Source organism: Orcinus orca, chromosome X (assembly GCF_937001465.1).
Source record: "Orcinus orca chromosome X, mOrcOrc1.1, whole genome shotgun sequence".
NCBI lineage: Eukaryota > Metazoa > Chordata > Mammalia > Artiodactyla > Delphinidae > Orcinus > Orcinus orca.
In genome coordinates, this window is record NC_064580.1 from 73419363 (window position 1) to 73444307 (window position 24945).

The 24945-nt window shown below is 36.3% G+C and overlaps 1 protein-coding gene across 1 annotated transcript in view; it reads right to left on the reverse strand.

The window, feature by feature from the left end:
- HDX (highly divergent homeobox) overlaps nt 1-24945 on the reverse strand; it is a 177094-nt gene that overhangs the window by 47450 nt on the left and 104699 nt on the right. Inside the window, exon 5 of the mRNA XM_033404037.2 lies at nt 21027-21173. Coding sequence (XP_033259928.1) covers nt 21027-21173 — 147 coding nt within the window. The remainder of the gene's footprint in view (nt 1-21026; nt 21174-24945) is intronic.

Below are 24945 nucleotides of genomic sequence, written 5' to 3' on the forward strand. Positions count from 1 at the left end.
AAACCCAGTTGCCCAGTTAATCACTCCCCCACCCCCCACACACTGCTTTCCCCCATTGGTGTCCATATGTTTCTTCTCTACATCTGTGTCTCAATTTCTGCCCTGCAAAGCGGTTCGTCCATACCATTTTTCTTGGTTCCAGATATATGCGTTAATATACACATTTTTTTTCTCTTGCTGACTTACTTTATTCTGTATGACAGTCTCTAGGTCCATCCATGTCTCAACAAATGACCCAATTTCATTCCTTTTTATGGCTGAGTAACATTGCATTGTATATACGTACCACATCTTCTTTATTCATTCGTCTGTTGATGGGCATTTAGGTTGCTTCTGTGACCTGGCTATTGTAAATAGTGCTGCAAGGAACATTGGGGTGCATGTGTCTTTTTGAATTATGGTTTTCTCTGGGTATATGCCCAGTAGTGGGATTGCTGGGTCATATGGTAATTCTATTTTTAGTTTTTAAGGAACCTCCATACTGTTCTCCATAGTGGCTGTATCAATTTACATTCCCACAAACAGGGCAAGAGGGTTCCCTTGTCTCCACACGCTCTCCAAAATTTGTTGTTCGAAAACTTTCTGATGATGCCCATTCTAACTGGTGTGAGGTGATACCTCATTGTAGTTTTGATTTGCATTTTTCTAGTAATTACTGATATTGAGGAGCTTTTCATGTCCTTCTTGGCCATCTGTATGTCTTCTTTGGAGAAATGTCTATTTAGGTCTTCTGCCCATTTTTGGTTAGGGACGTTTGTTTTTTAAATATTGAGCTTCATGAGCTATTTATATACTTTGGATATTAATCCTTTGTCCATTGATTCCTTTGCAAATATTTTCTCCCATACTGAGGGTTGTCTTTTAATCTTGTTTATGGTTTCCTTTGCTGTGCAAAAGCTTTGAAGTTTCATTAGGTCCCATTTGTTTATTTTTGTTTTTATTTCCATTACTGTAGGAGGTGGATCAAAAAAGATCTTGCTGTAATTTACGTCAAAGTGTGTTCTTCCAATGTTTTACTCTAAGAGTTTTTTTTCTTTTTTTTTTGTGGTATGTGGACCTCTCACTGTTGTGGCCTCTCCCATTGTGGAGCACAGGCTCCGGACGCACAGGCTCAGTGGCCATGGCTCACAGGCCTAGCCACTCCATGGCATGTGGGATCTTCCCAGACCAGGGCATGAACTTGTGTCCCCATGGCAGGTGGACTCTCAACAACTGTGCCACCAGGGAAGCCCTCTAAGAGTTTTATAGTGTCTGTTCTTACATTTGGGTCTCTAATCAATTCTGAGTTTATTTTTGTGTATGGTGTTAAGAAGTGTTCTAATTTCATTCTTTTACATATAGCTGTCCAGTTTTCCCAGCATGATTTATTGAAGATACTGTATTTTCTCCCTTATATATCCTTTCCTCCTTTGTCATAGATTAGTTGACCATAGCTGTGTGGGTTTATCTCTGGGCTTTCTATTTTGTTCCATTGATCTATATTTCTGTTTTTGTGCCAGTACCATATTGTATTGATTACTGTAGCTTTGTAGTATAGTCTGAAGTCAGGGACTCTGATTCATCCAGCTCAGCTTTTTTCCCTCAAGACTGCTTTGGCTCTTCAGGGTCTTTTCTGTCTCCACACAAATTTTCAGATTTTTTGTTCTAGTTCTGTAAAAGATGCCTTTGGTTATTTGATAGTGATTGCATTGAATCTGTAGATTGCTTTGGGTAGTGTAGTCATTTTCACAATATTAATTCTTCCAATCTAAGAACATGGTATATCTCTCCATCTGTTGGTATCATCTTTAATTTCTTTCATCAGTGTCTTATAGTTTTCTACAGGTCTTTTGTCTCCCTAGATATGTTTATACCTAGGTATTTTATTCTTTTTGTTGCAGTGGTAAATGGGAGTGTTTCCTTAATTTCCCTTTCAGATTTTTCGTCATTAGTGTATAGGAATACCAGAGACTTCTGTGCATTAATTTTGTATCCTGCAACATTACTAAATTCATTGATTAGCTCTAGTAGGTTTCTGGTGGCATCTTTAGGATGCTCTATGTATAGTATCATGTCATCTGCAAACAGTGACAGCTTTACTTCTTCTTTTCCAATTTTTATTCCTTTTATTTCTTGTCCTTCTCTGATTGTCGTGGCTAGCACTTATAAATCTATGTTGAATAATAATGGTGAGAGTGGACATCCTTTTCTTTTTCCTGATCTTAGAGGAAATGCTTTCAATTTTTCACCATTGAGAATGATGTTTGCTGTGGGTTTGTCATATATGGCCTTTTTAATGTTGAAGTAGGTTCCCTCTATTCCCACTTTCTGGAGAGTTTTTATCACAAATCGTTGTTGAATTTTGTCAAAAGATTTTTCTGCATCTATTGAGAAAATCATATGGTTTTTATTCTTCAACTTGTTAATACGGCGTATCACATTGATTGACTTGCGTATATTGAAGAATCATTGCATCCCTGGGATAAATCCCACTTGATCATGGTGTATGATCCTTTTAATGTGTTGTTGGATTCTGTTTGCTAGTATTTTGTTTAGGATTTTTGCATCTATATTCATCAGTGATATTTGTCTGTAATTTTCTTTTTTTGTAGTATCTTTGTCTGGTTTTGGTATCAGGGTGATGGTGGCCTCATAGAATGAGTTTGGGAGTGCTCCTTCCTCCGCAATTTTTTGGAAGAGTTTGAGAAGGATGGGCGTTAGCTCTTGTCTAAATGTTTGATAGAATTCACCTGTGAAGCCATCTGGTCCTGGACTTTTGTTTGTTGGAAGATTTTTAATCACAGCTTCAATTTCATTACTTGTGATTGGTCTGTTCATATTTTCTATTTCTTCCTGGTTCAGTCTTGGAAGGTTATACCTTTCTAAGAATTTGTCCATTTTTTTCCAGGTTGTCCAACTTATTGGCATAGAGTTGCCTGTAGTAGTCTCTTAGGATGCTTTGTATTTCTGCGTTGTCTGTTATAACTTCTCCTTTCTCATTTTTAATTTTATTGATTTGAGTCCTCTCCCTCTTTTTATTGATTAGTCTGGCTAATGGTTTATCAATTTTGTTTACCTTCTCAAAGAACCATCTTTTAGTTTTATTGATCTCTGCTATTGTTTTCTTTGTTTCGATTTCATTTATTTATGCTCTGATCTTTATTTGTTCCCTTCTGCTAACGTTGGGTATTCTTTGTTCTTCTTTCTCTAGTTCATTTAGGTGTAACATTAGATTCTTTATTTGAGACTTTTCTTGTTACTTGAGGTAGGCTTGCAGAGCTATAAATTTCCCTCTTAGAACTGCTTTTGCTGCATCCCATAGGTTTTGGATCGTCTTTTTTTTCATTGCCTTTTGTCTCTAGGTATTTTTTGATTTCCACTTTGATTTCTTCAGTGATCTCTTGGTTATTTAGTAACGTATTGTTTAGCCTTCATGTGTTTGGGTTTTTTTTTTAACATTTTTTCCCGGTATTTCATTTCTAATCTCATAACATTGTGGTCAGAAAAGCTGCTTGATATGATTTCAAATTTCTTAAATTTACTGAGGCTTGATTTGTGACCCAAGGTTTGATCTATCCTGGAGAATGTTCCATGTGCACTTCAGAAGGAAGTGTAATCTGCTGCTTTTGGAAAGAATGTCTTATAAATATCAATTAAATCTATCTGGTCTATTGTGTCTTTTAAAGCTTCTGTTTCCTTATTTATTTTCATTTTGGATGATCTGTTCATTGGTGTAAGTGAGGTGTTAAAGTCCCCCACTATTATTGTGTTACTGTTGATTTCCTCTTTTATAGCTGTTAGCAGGTGCCTTATGTATTGAAGTGCTCCTATGTTGGGTGCATATATATTTATAATTGTTACATCTTCTTCTTGGATTGATCCCTTGATCATTATGTAATGTCCTTCCTTGTCTCTTATAAAATTCTTTACTTTAATGTCTTTTGTATCTGATATGAGTATTGCTACTCCAGCTTTCTTTTGATTTCCATTTGTATGGAATATCATTTTCCATCCCCGCACTTTCAGTCTGTATGTGTCCTTAGGTCTGAAGTGGGTCTCTTGTAGACAGCATATAGATGGGTCTTGTTTTTCTATCCATTCAGCAAGCCTGTGTCTTTTGGTTGGAGCAATTTATCCATTCACGTTTAAGGTAATTATCAATATGTATGCTCCTATGGCCATTTATTTATTTGTTTTGGGTTTACTTTTGTAGGCCTTTTTCTTCTGTTGTGTTCCCCACTTAGAGTAGTTCCTTCAGCATTTGTGGTAGAGCTGGTTTGGTTGTGCTGAATTTTCTTAGCTTTTTCTTGTGTGTAAGGCTTTTGATTTCTCCATCGAATCTGAATGAGATCCTTGCTGGGTAGAGTAATCTTGGTTGCAGCTTCTTCCCTTTCATTACTTTAAGTATATCATGACACTCCCTTCTGGCTTGTAGAGCTTCTGCTGAAAGATCAGCTGTTAACCTTATGGGGATTCCCTTGTGTGTTGTCATTTTTCCCTTGCTGCTTTCAGTAATTTTTCTTTGTTTTTAATTTTTGCCAATTTGATTACTATTTGTCTCAGCATGTTTCCCCTTGGGTTTATCCTGTGTGGGACTCTCTGTGCTTCCTGGAGTTGGATGGCTATTTTCTTTCCCATGTTAGGGAAGGTTCTGACTGTAATCTCTTCAAATATTTTTTTTGAGTCTTTTCTCTCTCTCTTCTCCTTCTGGGACCCCTATAATGTGAAAGTTGTTGCATTTAATGTTGTCCCAGAGGTCTCTTTGGCTGTCTTCATTTCTTTTCATTCTTTGTTCTTTTTCTGTTCCGCAGCAGTGAATTCCACCATTCTGTCTTCCAGGTCACTTATCCCTTCTTCTGCCTCTGTTATTCTTCTATTGATTCCTTCTAGTGTAGTTTTCATTTCAGTTATTGTATTGTTCATCTTTGTTTGTTTGTTCTTTAATTCTCCTAGGTCTTTAGTAAACATTTCTTTCATCTTCTTGATCTTCGCCTCCATTCATTTTCCGAGGTCCTGGATCATCTTCACTATCATTAATCTGAAATCATTTTCTGGATGGTTGCCTACCTCCACTTCATTTTGTTCTTTTTCTGGGCATTTATCTTGTTCCTTCATTTGGTACATAGCCCTCTGCCTTTTCATCTTGTCTATCTTTCAGTGAATGTGATTTTTATTCCACAGGCTGCAGGATTGTAGTTCTTCTTGTTTCTGCTATCTGCCCTCTGATGGATGAGGCTATCTAAGAGGCTTGTGCAAGTTTCCTGATGGGAGGGACTGGTGGTGGGTAGAGCTGGCTGTTGCTCTGGTGGGCAGAGCTCAGTAAAACTTTAATCTGCTTGACTGCTGATGGGTGGGGCTGGTTTCCCTCCCTTTTGGTTGTTTGGCCTGAGGCAACCCAACACCAGAGCCTACCCGGGCTCTTTGGTGGGGTCAATGGTGGACTTTGGGAGGGCTCACACCAAGGAATACTTTCCAGAACCTCTGCTGCCAGTGTCCTTGTCCTCATGGTGAGCCACAGCCACCCACTGCCTCTGCAGGAGACCCTCCAATGCTAGCAGGTATGTCTGGTTCAGTGTCCCCTGGGGTCACTGCTCCTTCCCCTGGGTCCCAATGTGCACACTACTTCATGTGTGCCCTCCAAGAGTGGAGTGTCTGTTTCCCCCAATCCTGTCAGAGTCCTGCAATCAAATCTCACTAGCCTTCAAAGTCTGATTTTCTAGGAATTTCTCCTCCTGTTGTTGGAACCCCAGGTTGGGAAGTCTGACGTGGGGCTCAAGACCTTCACTCCAGTGGGTGGACTTCTGTGGTATAAGTGTTCTCCAGTTTGTGAGTCACCCACCCAGCAGTTATGGGATTTGATTTTATTGTGATAGTGCCCCTCTTACCATCTCATTGTAGCTTCTACTTTGTCTTTGGATGTGGGATATATTTTTTGGTGTATTCCATTGTGTTCCTGTTGATGATTGCTCAGCAGTTAGTTGTGATTCTGGTGTTCTCTCAAGAGGGAGTGAGAGCATGTCCTTCTAATCTGCCATCTTGCTTCCAAATCTCGATTCTTTGTATTTCTAGAGAGTCAGTTGTTTCTTCTTTTTCATTTCTAATTCTACTGATTTGAGTCTTCTCCCTTTTTTTCTTGATGAATCTGGCTAATGGTTTATCAATCTTGTTTATCTTCTCAAGGAACCAGCTTTTAGTTTTACTGATCTTTGCTCTCGTTTCCTTCATTTCTTTATCATTTTTTTTCTGACCTGGTCTTTATGATTTCTTTCCTTCTCCTAACTTTCGGATTTTTTTTGTTCTTCTTTTTCTAATTGCTTTAGGTATAAGTTTAGGTTGTTTATTTGGAATGTTTCTTGTTTCTGGAGGTAAAATGTATTGGTATAAACTTCCTTCTTAGTACTACTTTTGCTGCATCCCATAGGTTTTGGGTTGTTGTGTTTTCATTGTGATTTGTTTCTAAGGATTTTTTGATTTCCTCTTTGATTTATTCAGTGATCTTTTGGTTGTTTAGTAGTGTATTGTTTAGCCTCTATGTGTTTGTGTATTTTACAGATTTTTCCATGTAATTGATATCTAGTCTCAATGTGTTGTGTTCAGAAAACATACTTTGTATGATTTCAATTTTCTTAAATTTACCAAGGATTGATTTGTGACCCAAGATAAGATCTACCTGGAAAATGTTCCATGAGCACTTGAGAAGAAAGTACATTCTGTTGTTTTTGCATGGGATGTCCTATAAATATCAGTTAAGTCCATCTTGTTTAATGTATCATTTAAAGCTTGTGTTTCCTTATATATTTCCATTTTGGATGATCTGTCCATAGGTTAAAATGGGGTGTTAAAGTCCTGTACTATGATTGTGTTACTGTCGATTTCCCGTTTTATGGTTGCTAGTATTTGCCCTAGGTATTGAGGTGCTCCTACTTTGGGTGCATAAATATTTACAATTGTTATATCTTCTTTTTGGATTGATCCCTTCATCATTATGTAGTGTCCTTCTTTGTCTCTTGTAATAGTCTTTATTTTAAAGTCTACTTTGTCTGATATGAGAATTGCTATTCCAGCTTTCTTTTGATTTCCATTTGCATGGAATATCTTTTTCCATCCCCTCACTTTCAGACTGTATGTGTCCCTGGGTCTGAAGTGGGTCTCTTGTAGACAGCATATATATGGGTCTTGCTTTTGTATCCATTCAGCCAGTCTATGCCTTTTGGTTGGAGCATTTAATCCATTTACATTTAAGGTAGTTGTCGATATGCATGTTCCTATTATCATTTTCTTAATTGTTTTGGGTTGTTATTGTAGGTATTTTCCTTCTCTTGTGTTTCCTGCCTAAATAAGTTCCTTTAGCATTTGTTGTAAAGCTGGTTCGGTGCTGCTGAATTCTCTTAACTTTTGCTTTTTTGTCAAGATTTTAATTTTGTCATTGAATCTGAATGAGATCCTTGATGAGTAGAGTAATCTTGGCTGTAGGTTTTTCTCTTTCTTCACTTTAAATATGTCCTGCCACTCCCTTTTGGCTTGCAGAGATTCTGCTGAAAGATCAGCTGTTAACCTTATGGGGATTCCCTTGTATATTATTTGTTGCTTTTCCCTTGCTGCTTTTAATAATTTTTCTTTGTATTTAACTTTTGATAGTTTGATTAATATGTGTCTTGGTGTGTTTCTTCTTGGATTTATCCTGTATGGGACTCTCTTTGCTTCCTGGACTTGACTGACTATTTCCTTTGCCATATTAGGGGAGTTTTCAACTATAATTTATTCAAATATTTTCTCCATCCCTTTCTTTTTTCTCTTTTTCTTCTGGGACCCCTATAATTCGAATGTTGGTACATTTAATGTTGTCCCAGAGGTCTCTAATACTGTCCTCAATTCCTTTGATTCTTTCTTTCTTTATTCTGCTCTGCAATAGGTATTTCCACTATTTCATCTTCCAGGTCATTTATTCGGTCTTCTGCCTCAGTTATTCTGCTACTGATTCCTTCTCAAGAATTTTTAATTCCATTTATTGTGTTCTTCATCATTGTTTGTTTGCTCTTTAGTTCTTCTATGTCCTTGTTAAACGTTTCTTGTATTTTCTCCTTTCCATTTCCAAGATTTTGTATCATCTTTACTATCATTACTGTGAATTCTATTTCGGGTAGACTGCCTATTTCCTCTCCATTTGTTTGATCTGGTGATTTTTTACCTTGCTCCTTCATCTGCTGTGTGTTTCTCTGTATTCTCCTTTTGCTTAACTTACTGTGTTGGGGTCTCCTTTTTGCAGGCTGCAGCTTCATAGTTCCAGTTGTTTTTGGTGTCTTCCCCCAGTGGCTGAGGTTTGTTCAGTGGTTTGTGTAGGCTTCCTGTGGAAGGGATTGGTGCCTGTGTTCTTGTGGATGATGCTGGATCTTTTTTTCTTGTGGCAGGGCCACATCTGGTAGTTTGTTTTGGGGGTGTCTGTGACCTTTTTTATGATTTTACAGCCTCTCTGTTAATGAGTGGGGTTGTACTCCTGTTTTGCTAGTTGTTTTACGTAGGGTGTCCAACACTGTACCTTGCTCGTCATTGAGTGGAGCTGGGTCTTAGCATTGAGATGGTGATTTCTGGGAGAGCTTTCATTGGTTCATAGTACATGTATCTGGGAGGTCTCTTTTGGACCAATGTCCTGAACTCGGCTCTCCAACCTCAGTGGCACAGGCCTTACACCTGGATGGAGGACCAAGACCATGTCAGCCACACAGCTCAGAAAAAAAAAGGAGAAAAAAAGAAAGGAAGAATAAAATAAAATAAAATAAAAATGTTATTAAAATAAAAAATAATTATTAAAAATTAAAATAATATAAGGTAATAAAAAAGGAAAAGCAAAGAAAGATAGAAAGAAGAGAGCAACCAATCCAAAAAACAAACCACCAATGGTAACAAGTGCTAAAAACTATACTAAAAATCAAACAAACAAACAAAAAATGGACAGAGAGAATCCTAGGATAAATGGTAAAAGTAAAGCTATGCAGACAAATCACACAAAGAATCATACACATACACCATCAGAAAAAGAGAATAAGGAAAAATAAATCTGTATATGAGAGAAAACTAAGGAGGAAGAGGGCAACCAAATCAATAAGCAAATCTACCAATGATAATAAACTCTAAATACTAAACTAAAATAAACCTAAAATCAGAAACAAATTAGATGCAGAAGGCTGACCCCAAGCCTACAGTTGCTCCCAAAATTCACCACCTCAATTTTGGGATCATTTGTTATCTAGTCAGGTATTCCACAGATGCAGGCTACATCAAATTGATTGTGGACATTTAATCCACTGTTCCTGAGGCTGCTGGGAGAAATTCCCCTTTTTCTTCTTTGTTTGCACAGCTCCTGGGGTTTGGCTTTGGGTTTTGCCATGCCTCTGCATGTAGGTCGCCTGAGGGTATCTGTTCTTTGCCCAGACAGGATGGGGTTAAAGTAGCAGTTGTTCAGGGGTCTCTGGCTCACTCAGCCCAAGGGGAGTCAGCGGTATGGAATGCAGGTTGAGCCTGTGGTGGCAGAGGCAGGCATGATGTGGCAAGAACTTGAGGTGCACCGTGTGTTCTCCTGGGGAAGTTGTCCCTGGATCATGGGACCCTGGTAGTGGTAGGCTTAACATGCTCCTGGGAGAGGAGGTGTGGATAGTGACCTGTGCTTGCACACAGGGTTCTTGGTGGCTGCAGCAGCAGCCTTAGCATTTCATGGCCGTCTTTGGTGTCTGTGTTGTTAGCCTGCTAGTGCCCATCTCTGGAGCTCGTTTAGGCAGTGCTCTGAATCTCCTCTCCTCGAGCACCCTGAAACAATGGTCTCTTGCCTCTTAGGCAGGTCCAGATTTTTCCCAGACTCCCTCCCAGCTAGCTGTGGCACACTAGCCCCCATCAGGCTGTGTTCACACAGTCAACCCCAATCCTCTGCCTGGGATCTGACCTCCAAAACGAGAGCCTCAGCTCCCAGCCCCCACCTGCCCTGGCGGGTGAGCAGACAAGCCTCTCAGGCTGGTGAGTGCTGGTCGGCGCTGATCCTCTGTGAAGGAATCTCTGTTTTGCCCTCTGCACCCCTGTTGCTGTACTCTCCTCCATGGCTCCAAAGCTTCCCCCCTGCCCACTGCCTGTCTCCACCACTGAAGGGGCTTCCTAGTGTATGGAAAGTTTTCCTCCTTCACAGCTCCCTCTCAGATGTGCAGGTCTCATTCCTATTCTTTTGTCTCTGTTTTTCCTTTTTTCTTTTGCCCTACCTAGGTACGTGGGGAATTTCTTGCCTTTTGGGAAGTCTGAGGTCTTCTTCCAGCCTTCAGTAGGTGTTATGTAGGAGTTGTTCCACATGTAGATGTATTTTTGATGTATTTGTGGGGAGGAAGTTGATCTCCACGTCTTATTCCTCCGCTTTCTTGAAGGTCCCCCCCACCTTTGTTTTTGAGTCTTGTTAATCAGTATATTTTTCTTTTTTACACTCTGACATATGCCCCATCAAGCGTTTATAACTGCTGTCCTCAGAGAAGCTCATGTAGAAAAATATGTACAGGGTGATACATTAAGTAAGAGAGATAAATGCTGCACCTTAGGAAATGATCAATTCCAATTTCAGTACTTGCCAGAGGCTTTAGCTTTAACAAGATTTTGTATTTTTAAGAAATATACAAAGTAATTCTTATGGCAAGGCATAGACTTGTGAAATGGAAATGACAATAATGGTAGACTGGTAATAAAGAGATCTGGCCTCTAATCACTGACCAGCTGTGTGACCTTAGGTGAGCCATACTCCCATCTATCTACACTTTTCTTATATAAAATAAGAGTATGGTATTCAATCTCAAGATGCCCACCAGCTTTAAGTCAATATCCATGTTATATAATAGAGAGTTTACAATTTGTTTTTCATACACATTGGTGGTGGAGGGTTATATTTAATGAAAAAACAAGCTAAAAACAGTATAAGTGCAAAGAATTCTTCTATTTAAATTCATTTCAAATTTAGCCATGATCCTAGGAAAATAATCTAAAATGTAAAAACATACATCTGTTTACCATGAAATTTACTTGTCTTTCAAAATGTGTTTTTAACATTCAAACATGTGTTGTTTATATAAATATTTGACCATACAAGAGTTTGTTTTTATGTATGTCCACTACAATGAAAACACAGATGGAAAAGGCAGGCATTAAACTGAATTGCAGAGAGATAAGGGAGGGAACAAACTTTTACGGGTGACTTATGGTGCTTTACACTTATTATCCACATATGTTATCTCAAAACCACCCTCTGTTATATTATGTCCATTTACTGTTAACTGAAGCACAGAGACTAAAAAATTTGACCATGCTATATTGCAAATTCTGAAGGAGAACTGCGTTTTTCTCATGGCATCTAGAAGAGTTCTGGCACATAATAGGTGTTCGGTTTACCTTTCATGAATGAATGTCAGTAATATTAGGCAGGAACCTGGGAAAACATTCCACATTAAAGAAATGTATGTACATAATATTCAATGAAATTAAAGGGGAAATATACCAAATTTGCTTCTTAGACTTTTTTAGAAATATAAGATATAACAAGGAAACATGAATCTAAAATTTCCACATTATTCCACAAGTAATGGCTAACTATACATCCTGAGGCAAAGTTCATTTTGGTGATCAATAACTAGAAGGTCTATTAGACTTTTAAACATCTACATAGTTTCTACCACAATCTCAGGAATATATTTATGTGGGAAACATATTTTTATTTGCAGTTTATCTAATATTACAAAAGAAGTCCTATTACAGCACATAACCTTTTCAAAGTTTCTTTCTGCTGTGGGCATGCTGCATTTTGGAAAACCATTAAAAATAAAAAGATAGTAAGCTGTTCACTATTCTTTCCTCTAGTAGAAGTTTTAATAAGCCATAAGCAAGAAGAAAATGGTAATACTTCTTTCTTTTTCTGTATGTTAGTATTCTTATAGGGATAAAAATTTCTGCACAGTATCCATGGCTTTGAAATTTTTTAACCTCAGTTATGCCTAAAACTCCTTTATATCAAATAGAATCTTAGTGAGGAACCCTATGGTTATCTTATCTTTCATTTTGGAAGAGTATGTTTTTAGTAATATTCTGTCTCTGTGTCCTCTCTCCTGCAGTATGGGGTCTCAAGGAACCCTTATGACAGTCCATGGATCCTGAAAGCTGCTGTCATGGCACATGGAGTTTATTAGTATCAGTGGCAGATTGAATAAAAACAAAAGTGAGAAAACCTCAAAAAAGAAAAGTTGGAAGATAAATTTGAGAATATCTTACTGAAAGTATAGCAAAAGAACAGACAGATTGAATATGGAAATCTCAGGGTAACAGTTGTGCTCCAGGTGCAGAGTAACAGTTTGGAGCAGATCAGAAGTTCCAGGAAAATTTCTTTAAGATGATAAAATTGTTGTACTACCAAATGTGTATGAATGTATTGAAAGGAAGTATGTACAACTGGGGAAGGTTTTGAGGATAAATTAGTAGTAGTACCTAGAAAATTAAGCAAGCAAACATACAAAAACCAAAACCAAAGTAAATAAAGAACTCCAAGGAAACAGAATAATAGTATGCAGAAAAGGACAAAAATAATATTATACCACGCAAGTCAAATGTGTAAAGCATTTACATAGTCATAATAATGTTAACACAAAATATCAAACTAACCAAAATTATGGAATAATTATACTGTGAGGATAAGAAGAGAAGAAGTATACATGTAGGTGAAAGGATCAATAAAGAGATCTTGAAAGAGTTAGACAAAATGTCTTGCATTTCATAGTCAAAAATCAATCAACAATGCCTAACACTGAAAAATCAAGAAGTAGTGATATAAACAGATAGATGAGACAGCTAGGTGTTCCCCAATATCTTTCTCCCTCTTCCAATAATAACTGAAAGTTTAGCTGGGCACATGACTCTCTACAATATAACTACATTTGCAGCTTCCCTTGTAGTTAGGTATGACCATGTGACTAATATTTAGCCAATGGGGTTTAAGTGAATATGTCTTGTGGCAGTTTCTGGGAATCCCTTTTAAAAGATAGCTAGTACACACTTTTTGTCCCTTCTTTCTCCCCATCTCTGTCATGCTGCCTGGACTGTAAATGCCATAATTTTGGACCTTGAGGACCAGGGCTACATCATAGGGATGGCAGAATGGAAGATGGAAGGCATTAGAGTCTCTTGAGGACTTCACAAGGCAGAAGGGCCATGCCAGCTCTGGACTTGTACATGGAATTGAAATATCTTGTTTAAGCCGTTGTTATTTTGAGTCTTTTTGTTATTCACAGCAAAACCTAATTCTAATTAATATACCACATTATTCAGATGGTGGTAAATACCAAAGGAATCATCTTAAAGAGTAGAAAGTACTCTGGCTATCGGGAAATGGTAGGAGGAGAGAAGTAAAGAATGTTGGTTTTGTAGCAAGTTCTACAGAACTTAGCTCCTTAAGCTATGTGCATGTATAACTTTGATTTAAAGAAACATTAAAAACAGTGACAACAAAAACACATGCTCTGTATTTCCCTAATTGTGACTTTTGATTAGGCTCCTCATACCATGATACCACTCCAATTCCTCTTCAGTCATTTATATTCTTTTGTCACCCCTTTTGCTAGACTTTAAGCTCCTTAGAAATAGGACAAGTGTCTAACGCATTTCTAGTTCCCTGTTCGTATATATAACACATAGCATGCTCAGTAAATACAGGATTTTATTTGATTTCTCATCTGAATCCTAAAAAAAAATAAAAAGCATGGCTCTGGACAGAGCAGTATTTATTTTGAGAACACTATTTATTTTGAGAAATGTGCTCTATGATTTCTCCCTATATTTCTCCCTCTTTCTTCATATATGTATGAGAAAATACTTTATTTCTTCCTCTGGAAGAGTTCTGCATTTTGTCCTTTTTCTTTAATAGTACTTCATTCTTGATTTTCTGTAATGATCCTCCAGTGTGAGCTGAATCCTACTTATACTTGCTCACAAGAGTCAATTGTTAGCATCTCTTTTGAACTCTGCATTGAAGAAGCCATGGAATCAGCCATGGCAGGAATCTTTATATCATAGAAATCAACAAATGTTATAAATCAGGGCTTTTTTTCCCTTAAATAGCTGGTTGTTAAATACCACCATACGTCTGCCACTATCTAAATCTTATACAAGTATCTTTTAAATGGAATGTAAACTACAGTTCCCACAACTGATCAATATAATTTTTCAATCTATCATTCATTATATAATATGTGAGATGTACAGTACTCCCCTATTATCTGAATGAATGCCTGAAACCAGGGATAGTATCGAACGCTATATATACTATGTTTTTTTTTTTCTATACACACACCTACAATAAAGTTTAATTTATAAACTAGGCACAGTAAGAGAATATCCAAGTTGCCAGCATCACTACTCTTGAGATTTGGGGCAATTATTAAGTAAAATAAGGGTTACTTGAACACAAGCACTGAGATACCATGACAGTCAATCTGATAACTTAGATAGCTACTAAGTGACTAATGGGTGGGTAGCATATACAGCATAAATACACTGGAGAAAGGGATGATTCACATCCTAGGATGGAGCAGGAGGACACAAGATCTATCATGCTATTCCAAACAGAGCACAAATGAAAACTTATGAATTGTTTATTTCTGGAATTTTCCATTTAATATTTTCAGACTGCAGTTGAGCACAGGTAACTGAAATTGCAGAAAGCAAAACCACAGATAAGGGGGGAGTACTGTATTTCAGATCACCTCATGCAATTTTATGAGACTTATGTGCTACCAGCTGTGCTAAGAGGGCAGATATCTCGTGCAATTTTAAAAACAGTGTTATCGAGATATATTTAACATGCCATACAACTCACTCATTTAATGTGTACAGTGAAAATATTTTTAACATATTCACAGAGTTGTGCAACAATTACCACTAGCTAATTCCAGAACATTTTCATCATGCCAAAAACAAAACCTATACCCATTAGCAGTCACTCCTCATTCCTCCCTCCCACCAGCCCCTAGCAGCCACAAATCCACCCTCTATCTCTATAGATGTGCCTATTCTGGACATTTCATATAAATGGAACTATAAAATATGCAGTCTTTTGTGACTGGCTTCTTTCATTTGGCATAATGTTTTCAAGATTCATCTATTTTATAGCATGTTTCAGTATTTCATTCCTTTATATGGCTCTATAATATTCCATTATATGCATATATCACATTTTGTCTATTCATTCACTTGATGAACATTTTTTCCTACTTTTTTGCTATTATGAATAATGCTGTTGTGTACATCCATGTATAAGTTTTCTTTAAACAACAAATATTTGTCTAGATCAAGGCACCAGTAGACCTGGTGTCTGGTGAGAGTCCACTTCCTGGCTTGTAGACAGCCAACTTCTCCGTGTGTCCTCACAGGGCCAAGAGAGAGAAAGAGAGATGTGGCTCTTTTCATTATGGCATTAATCCCATCTTGAGGTCCTCACTCTCAGGAACTAACATAACCTAATTACCTTACAAAGGCCCCACCTCCAAATATCATCATATTGTGGATTAGAGTTTCAACATCTGAATTTGGAAGTGACACAAACAATAAGTCCACAGTAGTAATGTTTACCGAATATTCACTAATAAAAGACAAAACTGGCAATGTGATTTCTACTTTTTTCACTGAGATCACACTGCATAAGATCAAGTTATACTTGAAGATTCAATGAAAGGAAGAGCTTATTTGTGAACTACCCAGACAAGTGTGATAATTTTTGCTAAGATTAAAACTTTTCATATCAATAAAAATGATTATTTTATACACTTTTCTAACATGAATTAATGTGCAGATTGTAGGCGTAGTCACCAGTTCTATATACAAGGATTTCAAAAATTACAAGAAAAATTTGAAGGATACTTTGTTGATATTCATAAGCTTAGAGTTTCTTTTCAATTTATAGTATGCCTTTTTGATTTTCATGTTAATGATGGTAAGCTGACACAAGAATTGGCAGTTTTATTTAATTTGAATAGATATAATCTTGAAATTGATAAACTTTTCTTCAAAGTCAAATCAATTTTTCCTAAAAAAGATGAATCAATGTTCACACTCAAGATAGCTTTACCTCATTCTGTATAGGTAGCGTCACAAGATGCATCCAAGTTGCTCTCCGTACAAACTCATTACTGTTACATTATCGGTACTTGAACTCTGCAGCTATCTCCAGCAAGGGTGGCAAGGGTGTCTTATTGTGTGTGTTACTTATAATCAGAAATAATACATCATCAAGTTCAAAACTTTTATTCCTGGAGGTCATTAAAATTCATCTTTTTGTTTTCATGAGGCATCACCCTCAAGTGTGTTCTGGGTAGCACTGATTCTTGGGGGTACCAACAGGAAAAAGCAGAATTGTTTTGGGAACAAGTAGACTGGAGAAACACTTGGTTATGGAAAGTTAATAAATTTCATTACAGCAGAACTTCACAGAGCCTTGGAGTATGTTGATACTTATACTAATCTCCTTGGGACATGGGAAAGGTATAGTATTAAGTGTTTTCCTAAGTAATTTGGAACTGGCTCCCTGAAGGGACCAGTGATCCTTAGAATATATTCAGTTCTCATTTCTTTCACCCCAGTGAAGCAGGTAATTTGTTCTCTCTCTCTCTCTCTCTCTCTCTCTCTCTCTTTTTAAACAGCTGTGAACACTGAATTTTAGAGAGTGACACCCAAAGTTATCCCATTAGTTACTGGTTGAGCTGTGAACGCTGTCACCGTAATACTAAAGTGTTAATTGAAATTCCACCTTGTATTATATGTAGAATTCAGAAATTCTGACCATTATGAATAATCAGTCTCTTAACATAGATGAATATTTTTATTGTTTCTTTGGTCCCTAGTTTATGTTTGTAGTACCATAGAACCACTTGAAGTAATACGATATAGCAACTTTTTGCCAACTTTCCAAACAAGTTAATGTTAATAATGTAACATGTAGTAGAGAGGCCATTAGTGGAGAATGCCAAAAACCTCCAAACAAAGCAAATATACTGTCTTTTAAAAATTTTATGACAGAAGAATATCTCTCGTTATTACATGCTGGCCAAATTTTGTAGTGTAAGTTCCCCATTGTTAGAAGCCCTTGTAATAATCTTTCATTAAGACTAAAGATAATGTTAATTTTACAGGACACACTTCTTTTTTTTTAAATTGAAGTATAGTTGATTTACAATGTTGTGTTAATTTCTGCTGTACAGTAAAGTGATTCAGATATATATATATACATATTCTTTTTTATATTCTTTTCCACTATGGTTTATCACAGGATATTGAATACAGTTCCCTGTGCAATACAGTAAGACCTTGTTGTTTATCTCTTCTGTATATAATAGCTTGCATCTGCTAACCCCAAACTCCCACTCCATCCCTCCCCCACCCTCTGCCATTGGCAACCACAGGTCTGTTCTCTATGTCTGTGAGTCTATTTCTGTTTCGTAGGTAGGTTCATTTGGTGAGGACACACTTCTTAAATAACAAAACCAAGGGCCTTGTGTCTCACTTTTGAAACAAAGGGTAATGTTCTACTTTGTCAATCTTGATCAATAAAATATTATTATAGAAACACAGAGAGTTCTAGCTAAATCCTTCTAAAGGAGTTTGGTGATTTCCCAGGGACTTTTGAATGGTCATTTTTAGAAGATCACGAGGTTGGATTCAACAATACTCCAGTGCTGGTGCATTGATATTGCTGACTAATTATTGGGGGATATAGTTATCCTTTCTTTTCTTTATATGATAGACATTATACCAGTTAGTGATTTTCTTTTGGAATTCACAAAGTTCAAGTGGTAATGTAAGGTCCAGAACTGACCTGCTTATAACTTCAGTGAATAATTTACCATCCATGAGTCTTATTTTCAGTAATCAGGCAACATCAGATGCCATTATGTACTAAAACTTGTATAAAAATATTGTTGGATAAAAAGAAAGTACCATTTCATGGTTGTTTTCCTCTTGTATGACTTATCTCTTCAAGTAGAGCAAGAACTAAGATTTACATTTTCATTCTAGCCCTATGGTGACTAGAATAGTAAATGACATCCTATATATTCGATTAATACTTGATATATCAGTTAGTTTTAATTATTTATTAGCAACATTTTTATCTGAAAGGTGTGACCTTGTTCTTCTATACCTCATAGGACTATTGCAAAGGAAAAATAAAATGTCACAAATGTGAAGACACTTAAAGCAATGACCCCTTAACTGATGTCCCTGTGCAATGTCAGTCTTTTGAAAAAAGTGTTCTGTAGTCATATATGTTGAAATGATGTTGCATAATTCTACACCTCTCTCTTCAAGCACATTTTTTTTACATCTTTATTGGAGTATAATTGCTTTACAATGGTGTGTTAGTTTCTGCTTTATAACAAAGTGAATCAGTTATACATATGTTCCCATATCTCTTCCCTCTTGCATCTCCCTCCCTCCCATCCTCCCTATCCCACACCTCTAGGAGGTCACAAAGCTCTGAACAAACTGTATTATCTGCAATAAAGAAACAAGCTGCTCTGGTCTGAATAACAAAAAAAAATGATGAATTGATGTTATCAATGTAGATGTAAACACTAAAGGAAATACCTTTTTTTTTTTTTTTTTGCTTGATGCAATTATTGGAAACATTTTAAGTATGTTTGCAACAACTTAGTTATGTGACTCTACAGTTGGGAAGTAGCCTTGGGGGGGTTCCAAGACCCATCGGGGATACCAAAATCCACAGATACTCAAGTCCCATAGTTGGCCCTCCATACGAGAGATTTTGCATCTCCATGTATAAGTTTTTGAGTGGACATACTTTTCATTTCTTTTGAGTGTATACCTAAGAATGGAATTGCTGTCATATGGTAACTCTATGTTAAAAATTTTGAGGACTGTTTTCCAAAGTGGTTAAAACATTTTATATTTTCACCAGAAGTGTATAATGGTTCCAATTGCTCCACATCCTGGCCAACACTTATTACCTGTCTTTCTTATTATAGCCATCATAGTGGGTGTTAAGAGGTATCTCATTGTGGTTTTGATTTCCATAATGACAAATGATGTCGAACATATTTTAGTGTATTTATTGGCCACTTGTACATCTTCTTTGGAAAAATGACTATTCTAATCTATTGCCCATTTTTAAATTGCACTATTTGCCTTTTTATTATTGATATGTAAGAGTTCTTTACATATTCTGGATAAGATCCTTATCAGATATTTGATTTGAACATATTTCCTCCCATTCTGTGGGTTATCTTTTTCACTTTATTGATGGCATTGTTTAAAGCACCTCATACAATTTTTTAAATTAATTTTTATTGAAGTATAGTTGATTAACAATGTTGTGTTAGTTTCAGGTATACAGCAAAATGAATCAGTTATACATATATCCATTCTTTTTCAGATTCTTTTCCCATAGAGATTATTACAGAGTATTGAGTAAAGTTCCCTGTGTTACAGAGTAGGTCCTTTTTGTTACCAATTTTATATATAGTAGTGTGTATATGTTAATCCCAATCTCCTAATTTATCATTTCCTGCCACATTTTCCCTTTGGTAACCATAAGTTTGATTTCAAGATCTGTGAGTCTGTTTCTCTTTTGCATATAAGTCCATTTGTATCATTTTAAAAATTACATCCCACATATAAGTGATATCATATGCTATTTGTCTTTCTCTGTCTGACTTACTTCATTTAGTGTGATAATCTCTAGGTCCATTCATGTTGCTGCAAATGGCATTATTTCATTCTCTTTTTATGGCTGAGTAATATTCCATTGTATATATGTACCACAACTTCTTTATCCATTCCTCTGTTGATGGACTTTTAGGTTGCTTCCATGCCTTGACTACTGTAAATAGTGCTTCAGTGAACATTGGGGTGTATGTATCTTTTTGAATTTTGGTTTTCTCTGGATATATGCCCAGGAGTGGGATTGCTGGATCATATGGTAGCTCTATATATAGTTTTTTAAGAAACCTCCATACTGTTCTCCATAATGGTTGTACCAATTTACATTCCCACTAACAGTGTAGGAGGGTCCTATTTTCTCTACACTCTCTCCAGTATTTATTGTTTGTAGATTTTTTGATGGTGGCCATTCTGACCAGTGTGAGGCATTTTTCAGAGAACTAGAGCAAAAAAATTTAGAATTTGTATGGAAAAACAGAAGACCCCAGATAGCCAAAACGATCTTGAGAAAGAAGAATGGAGCTGAAGGAATCAGGCTGACTTCAGACTATACTACAAAGCTACCATAATCAAAACAGTAATCAAAACAGTATGGTACTGACACAAAAACAGATACATAAATCAATGAAACAGGACAGAAAGTCCAGAGATAAATCCATTCACCTATGGTCAACTAATCTATGACTAAGGAGGCAAGAATATACAATGGAGAAAAGACAATCTCTTCAATAAGTAGTGCTGGGACAACTGGACAGCTACATGAAAAGAATGAAAATAGAACCCTCCCTAACACCATACACAAAAATAAACTCTAAATGGATTAAAGACCTAACTATAAGGCCAGACACTATAAAACTCTTAGAGGAAGACATAGGCAGAACACTTTTTGACATAAATCACAGCAATATCTTTTTTGACCTATCTCCTAGAGAAATGGAAATAAAAACAAAAATAAACAAATGGGACCTAACAAAACTTTAAACGTTTTTCACAGCAAAGGAAACCATAAACAAAATGAAAACACAACCCTCAGAATGGGAGAAAATATTTGCAAATGAAGCGACTGACAAGGGATTAATCTCAAAAATATATGAACAGCTCATGCAGCTCAATATGAAAAAAACAAACAACCCAACCAAAAAATGGGCAGAATCTCTAAATAAACATTTCTCCAAAGAAGACATACAGATGGCCAAAAAGCACATGAAAAGATGCTCAACATCACTAATTAGAGAAATGCCAACCATACAACTTTTTAAGGCTTTCATTTATGACACTCTTCAACCACAACATGAAAATTATTGAAAATACCTTACCCGAACTATTTCACAGTCAACACTCAATTCAGTTGCCACTGCTTCAATTTTCTCTCTACAAACAGAGCCAAGGCTGGTCATGCCATTGTCCCAGTACTTCTTAAGGGTGGCTAAGTCTTGGTCACTGAACTGAGTGCGGTCTTGTAGCTGTAAAAAACATTTTAAAAAATTAGAATACTCAAAGGAAAAATATTAAATCATAAGAGTGATATGTGCTAGGTTACTTTCAACAAATAATTTCACAATTCTTACTCTGTGTTCCCCCTTCCTGAAATGGGCATTATCATGGTATTTATTACTATGACATGAAAGTGTGCTAGAATAAAATGAGTAAAAAATTTACCTGATAACAATTAAGCAATGTTGATAAAAAATGGTTGTAGTCACATAAATAATACATATTAATTGTAGAAAATACAGATATATTTAAAAAGAAGAGAATTTAAATCACTAACAATCCTGGAAATTACACTTGTTAATTCTAATATATGTTCTTTCAAACTTTTTTCTATAATACGTATATTCACATTCACACTACATATATTTAAAAACATACCAGAGTCAGGATCATGTCACAGTGTTGTCTTTTGATAAATTAATCTAGATTTACCACAGATTGGCTCCTACTAATGTTATAATAAATTAAAAGACTAAATAAGATAAATGTAATAAGATAATGTTGTTTTCAAAGAACAATCATATTTATGGCTTCAGAAAGTTTCAGAATAAGCCCATCCTTTTTACTCTTAGGGTTTTTTTGAACCAATAAACTATGGACTTTATATATTGTTTGAATTCAACGAATCCTGGAGGCATCCCTAGGAAATAAATTAGAAGCATGATAGAATAATGACCTCTATTTGTGAATAAGGAGTCATGAAAAGAAAGGTCAAAGGACTTATTCAACAGGGCACAGAGAGACCATAGCAGAGCTAGAAGTAGAAATATATCTGATTATTTTCTAGTAGCTTTATCACTATGGTGTCTCCAATTAACTCAAGGGGTGGTAAAAAAATCTGAAAATTAACTTTAGTTAAAAATATAGGGACTTCCCTGCTGGTGCAGTGGTTAAGAATCTGCCTGCCAATGCAGGGGACATGGGTTCGAGCCCTGGTCCAGGAGGATCTCACATGCTCTCATGGAGCAACTAAGCCTGAGCCACAACTATTGAGCCTGCATGACACAACTACTGCAGCCCCCATACCTAGAGCCTGTGCTCCGCAACAAAAGAAGCCACCATAATGAGAAGCCCGCACACCTCAACTGCAACAAAGAGTAGCCCCTGCTCATGGCAACTAGAGAAAGCCCGTGCACAGCAATGAAGACCCAATGCAGTCAATAAATAAATAAATTTATTTAAAAAAAAAATATATATGTATGCTGTTGAGGGGATATATGTATACATATAGCTGATTCACTTTGTTTTACAGCAGAAACTAACACACCATTGTAAAGCAATTAGATGTTAAAAAAATAAAAAGGAAAACAAAAGAAAAATGCTGACATGTGGAAGAAATTCTGCAAGAATATATAATAACCAACTGTATATAGGGAAAACAGAAGATTTTCACTTCCTAAGTTAAATATTGTTTAAACAATTTAATAGGAACCTTTATGACCAAAATTTTAAATAAAAATAAAATTTGAAAACTGAATATCTATATCTATCTATCTATCTATCTAACTATATGCTGCAAAATCCTGTATGTGTGTGTTTGTGATGAAAGAATGTGGTGAGAGCGAGAGTGAGAGACAGAAAAAGCCTGTGAGACTGAATGAATTGAGGACAAAAGTGGCAAATCATTATGGCATGAGATGTGAGGTTCTGTTGCTGCCTTCTACCTAAGAATAAATGATCTGGCCCCACAGAGAGGTTAGACTTCAAAGACTTCCTAGACATAAACTGCTTTCAATGTTTCCTTCCTAACTGAAATTTAAAATGGAACCCTCTCCTAAATTAGATATAGGTAACAACAGAAAATAATGTACACAACATACAAACCATGACTCAAATAAAAGAGTTATCATAACTAAAACTGATACAATACTAAATAACAGGTGCAAATTTGTCTTAAAGCTACAATCTTTTGAAAAGAAATGTTAGCTATCAGGAGGAAAAACAATATATGAATTCTCAGTTTACCACCAAGAAAGTGAAATTAGATTGTACAATTAGCATGTGTCTTTTCATAAGACATATAGTACAGTTTTTCTTTGAGTGTGTGTCAATCAATTTCCTTTCCAGCTAGATCTGTGCTTCCCCAAGTTAAAAAAAAAAACCTGATGAGTAACAGTTATTACAAATATTGGTACTAAATTACATGTTTCCAATAAAAGAATCAAAACATGTCATCCAAGTTTCTTTTTTAATCAAGTGAAATAACCCTCAAGTTATAATATTTATAACATAAAAATCTCATTACATGTCCCTCCTATATTGATTGTACAATATTTGTGGAGCTAAAATTCTCAAAGCAAAACAAAGAGCAAAATAAATGGTAGTAAGGTTCTAGGTAGATTCAAACAATTCATAACAGGCAACATAAATATTCCCATATTTTTCCATTGAACCAAATTCTCCACTATAATTTAGCCTACATTATTGTCAATTGGAAGGAATAATGAACAGAACACTGAACACACTGAGCCAATTAATTTGTAATTCATTTAGAGGACATCCAAAGCTGATTCATCCCTTAAATTGAACTAAATAAAAGCTGATTTGATTTGTTGGAAATGTCCTGCATTAGCAATGCTGAAGGCAACTTATGACAACGCCTGATAAGTAGAAGCTTATGGGGGAAAGGGCAGTTATTTTTAAAGCTCCTAAGAGCATATTTTAACTAAGAAAATAAATAAGGTAATAAAAATCAATTAACATTAAAACTGAATACTCATTTACTGAAGAAATAAAATGTGGGCACTTAAAGGAGAAGGCGAATTCTTCCCCGAGGAGCCTGAAGTTGAAATCAGTTTTGTCTCTCTACTGAAATCTAGAATCTAGGGGTAAGACAAGAATAAAGACACAGACCTACTAGAGAACGGACTTGAGGATATGGGGAGGGGGAAGGGTGAGCTGTGACAAAGCAAGAGAGAGGCATGGACATATATACACTAACAAACGTAAAGTAGATAGCTAGTGGGAAGCAGCTGCATAGCACAGGGAGATCAGCTCGGTGCTTTGTGACCGCATGGAGGGGTGGGATAGGGAGGGTTGGGAGGGAGGGAGATGCAAGAGGGAAGAGATATGGGAACATATGTATATGTATAACTGATTCACTTTGTTATAAAGTAGAAACTAACACACCCTTGTAAAGCAATTATACCCCAATAAAGATGTTTAAAAATATATATATAAAGCCACTTTCACTTTACAAGACAACCCTCAGCCTTAACTGCTGACTTAAGTGAGGGAGACATATTAGTCAATTATCTTGCTGATTTTGTTCAGAGTAACATTCCAGTAACCCTGGAAATCCAGGTGAAAGCTGAGGTTTGGCCCATGTGACAAGACAATTGTTTTGATTTCACCTGGATTATATTGTAACACAATAGAAAAAAATCTTCTGGCCTCTTCACCAGCCTCTAGGACACTTCCAGGAATTTAGTTCTTTTATTTTTCTCTTAAAAATAAAACTAAGTGACAAAACTCTGATATTGGGGAGCAGAGTTTCCTGTTTTAAGTATGTATCTTAGTTAAATGTGGAACTGAATTATATATTTGTACATAGGAGTAACCCTTTCGAAGTGAGAACTATTAAAAAAATTCTAGCTCAATTAGCACTTCCTTCACCTTACTCCCTCAGCTTTCCATATGCTGTGCACTACTCTGCCTTATCCCAATAATCAGTCCAGATATTAACCCATGGTGTTGAGATTTCCAACTTGTTTTGTGAAAGCTTGTTCATTTTTCCACTAG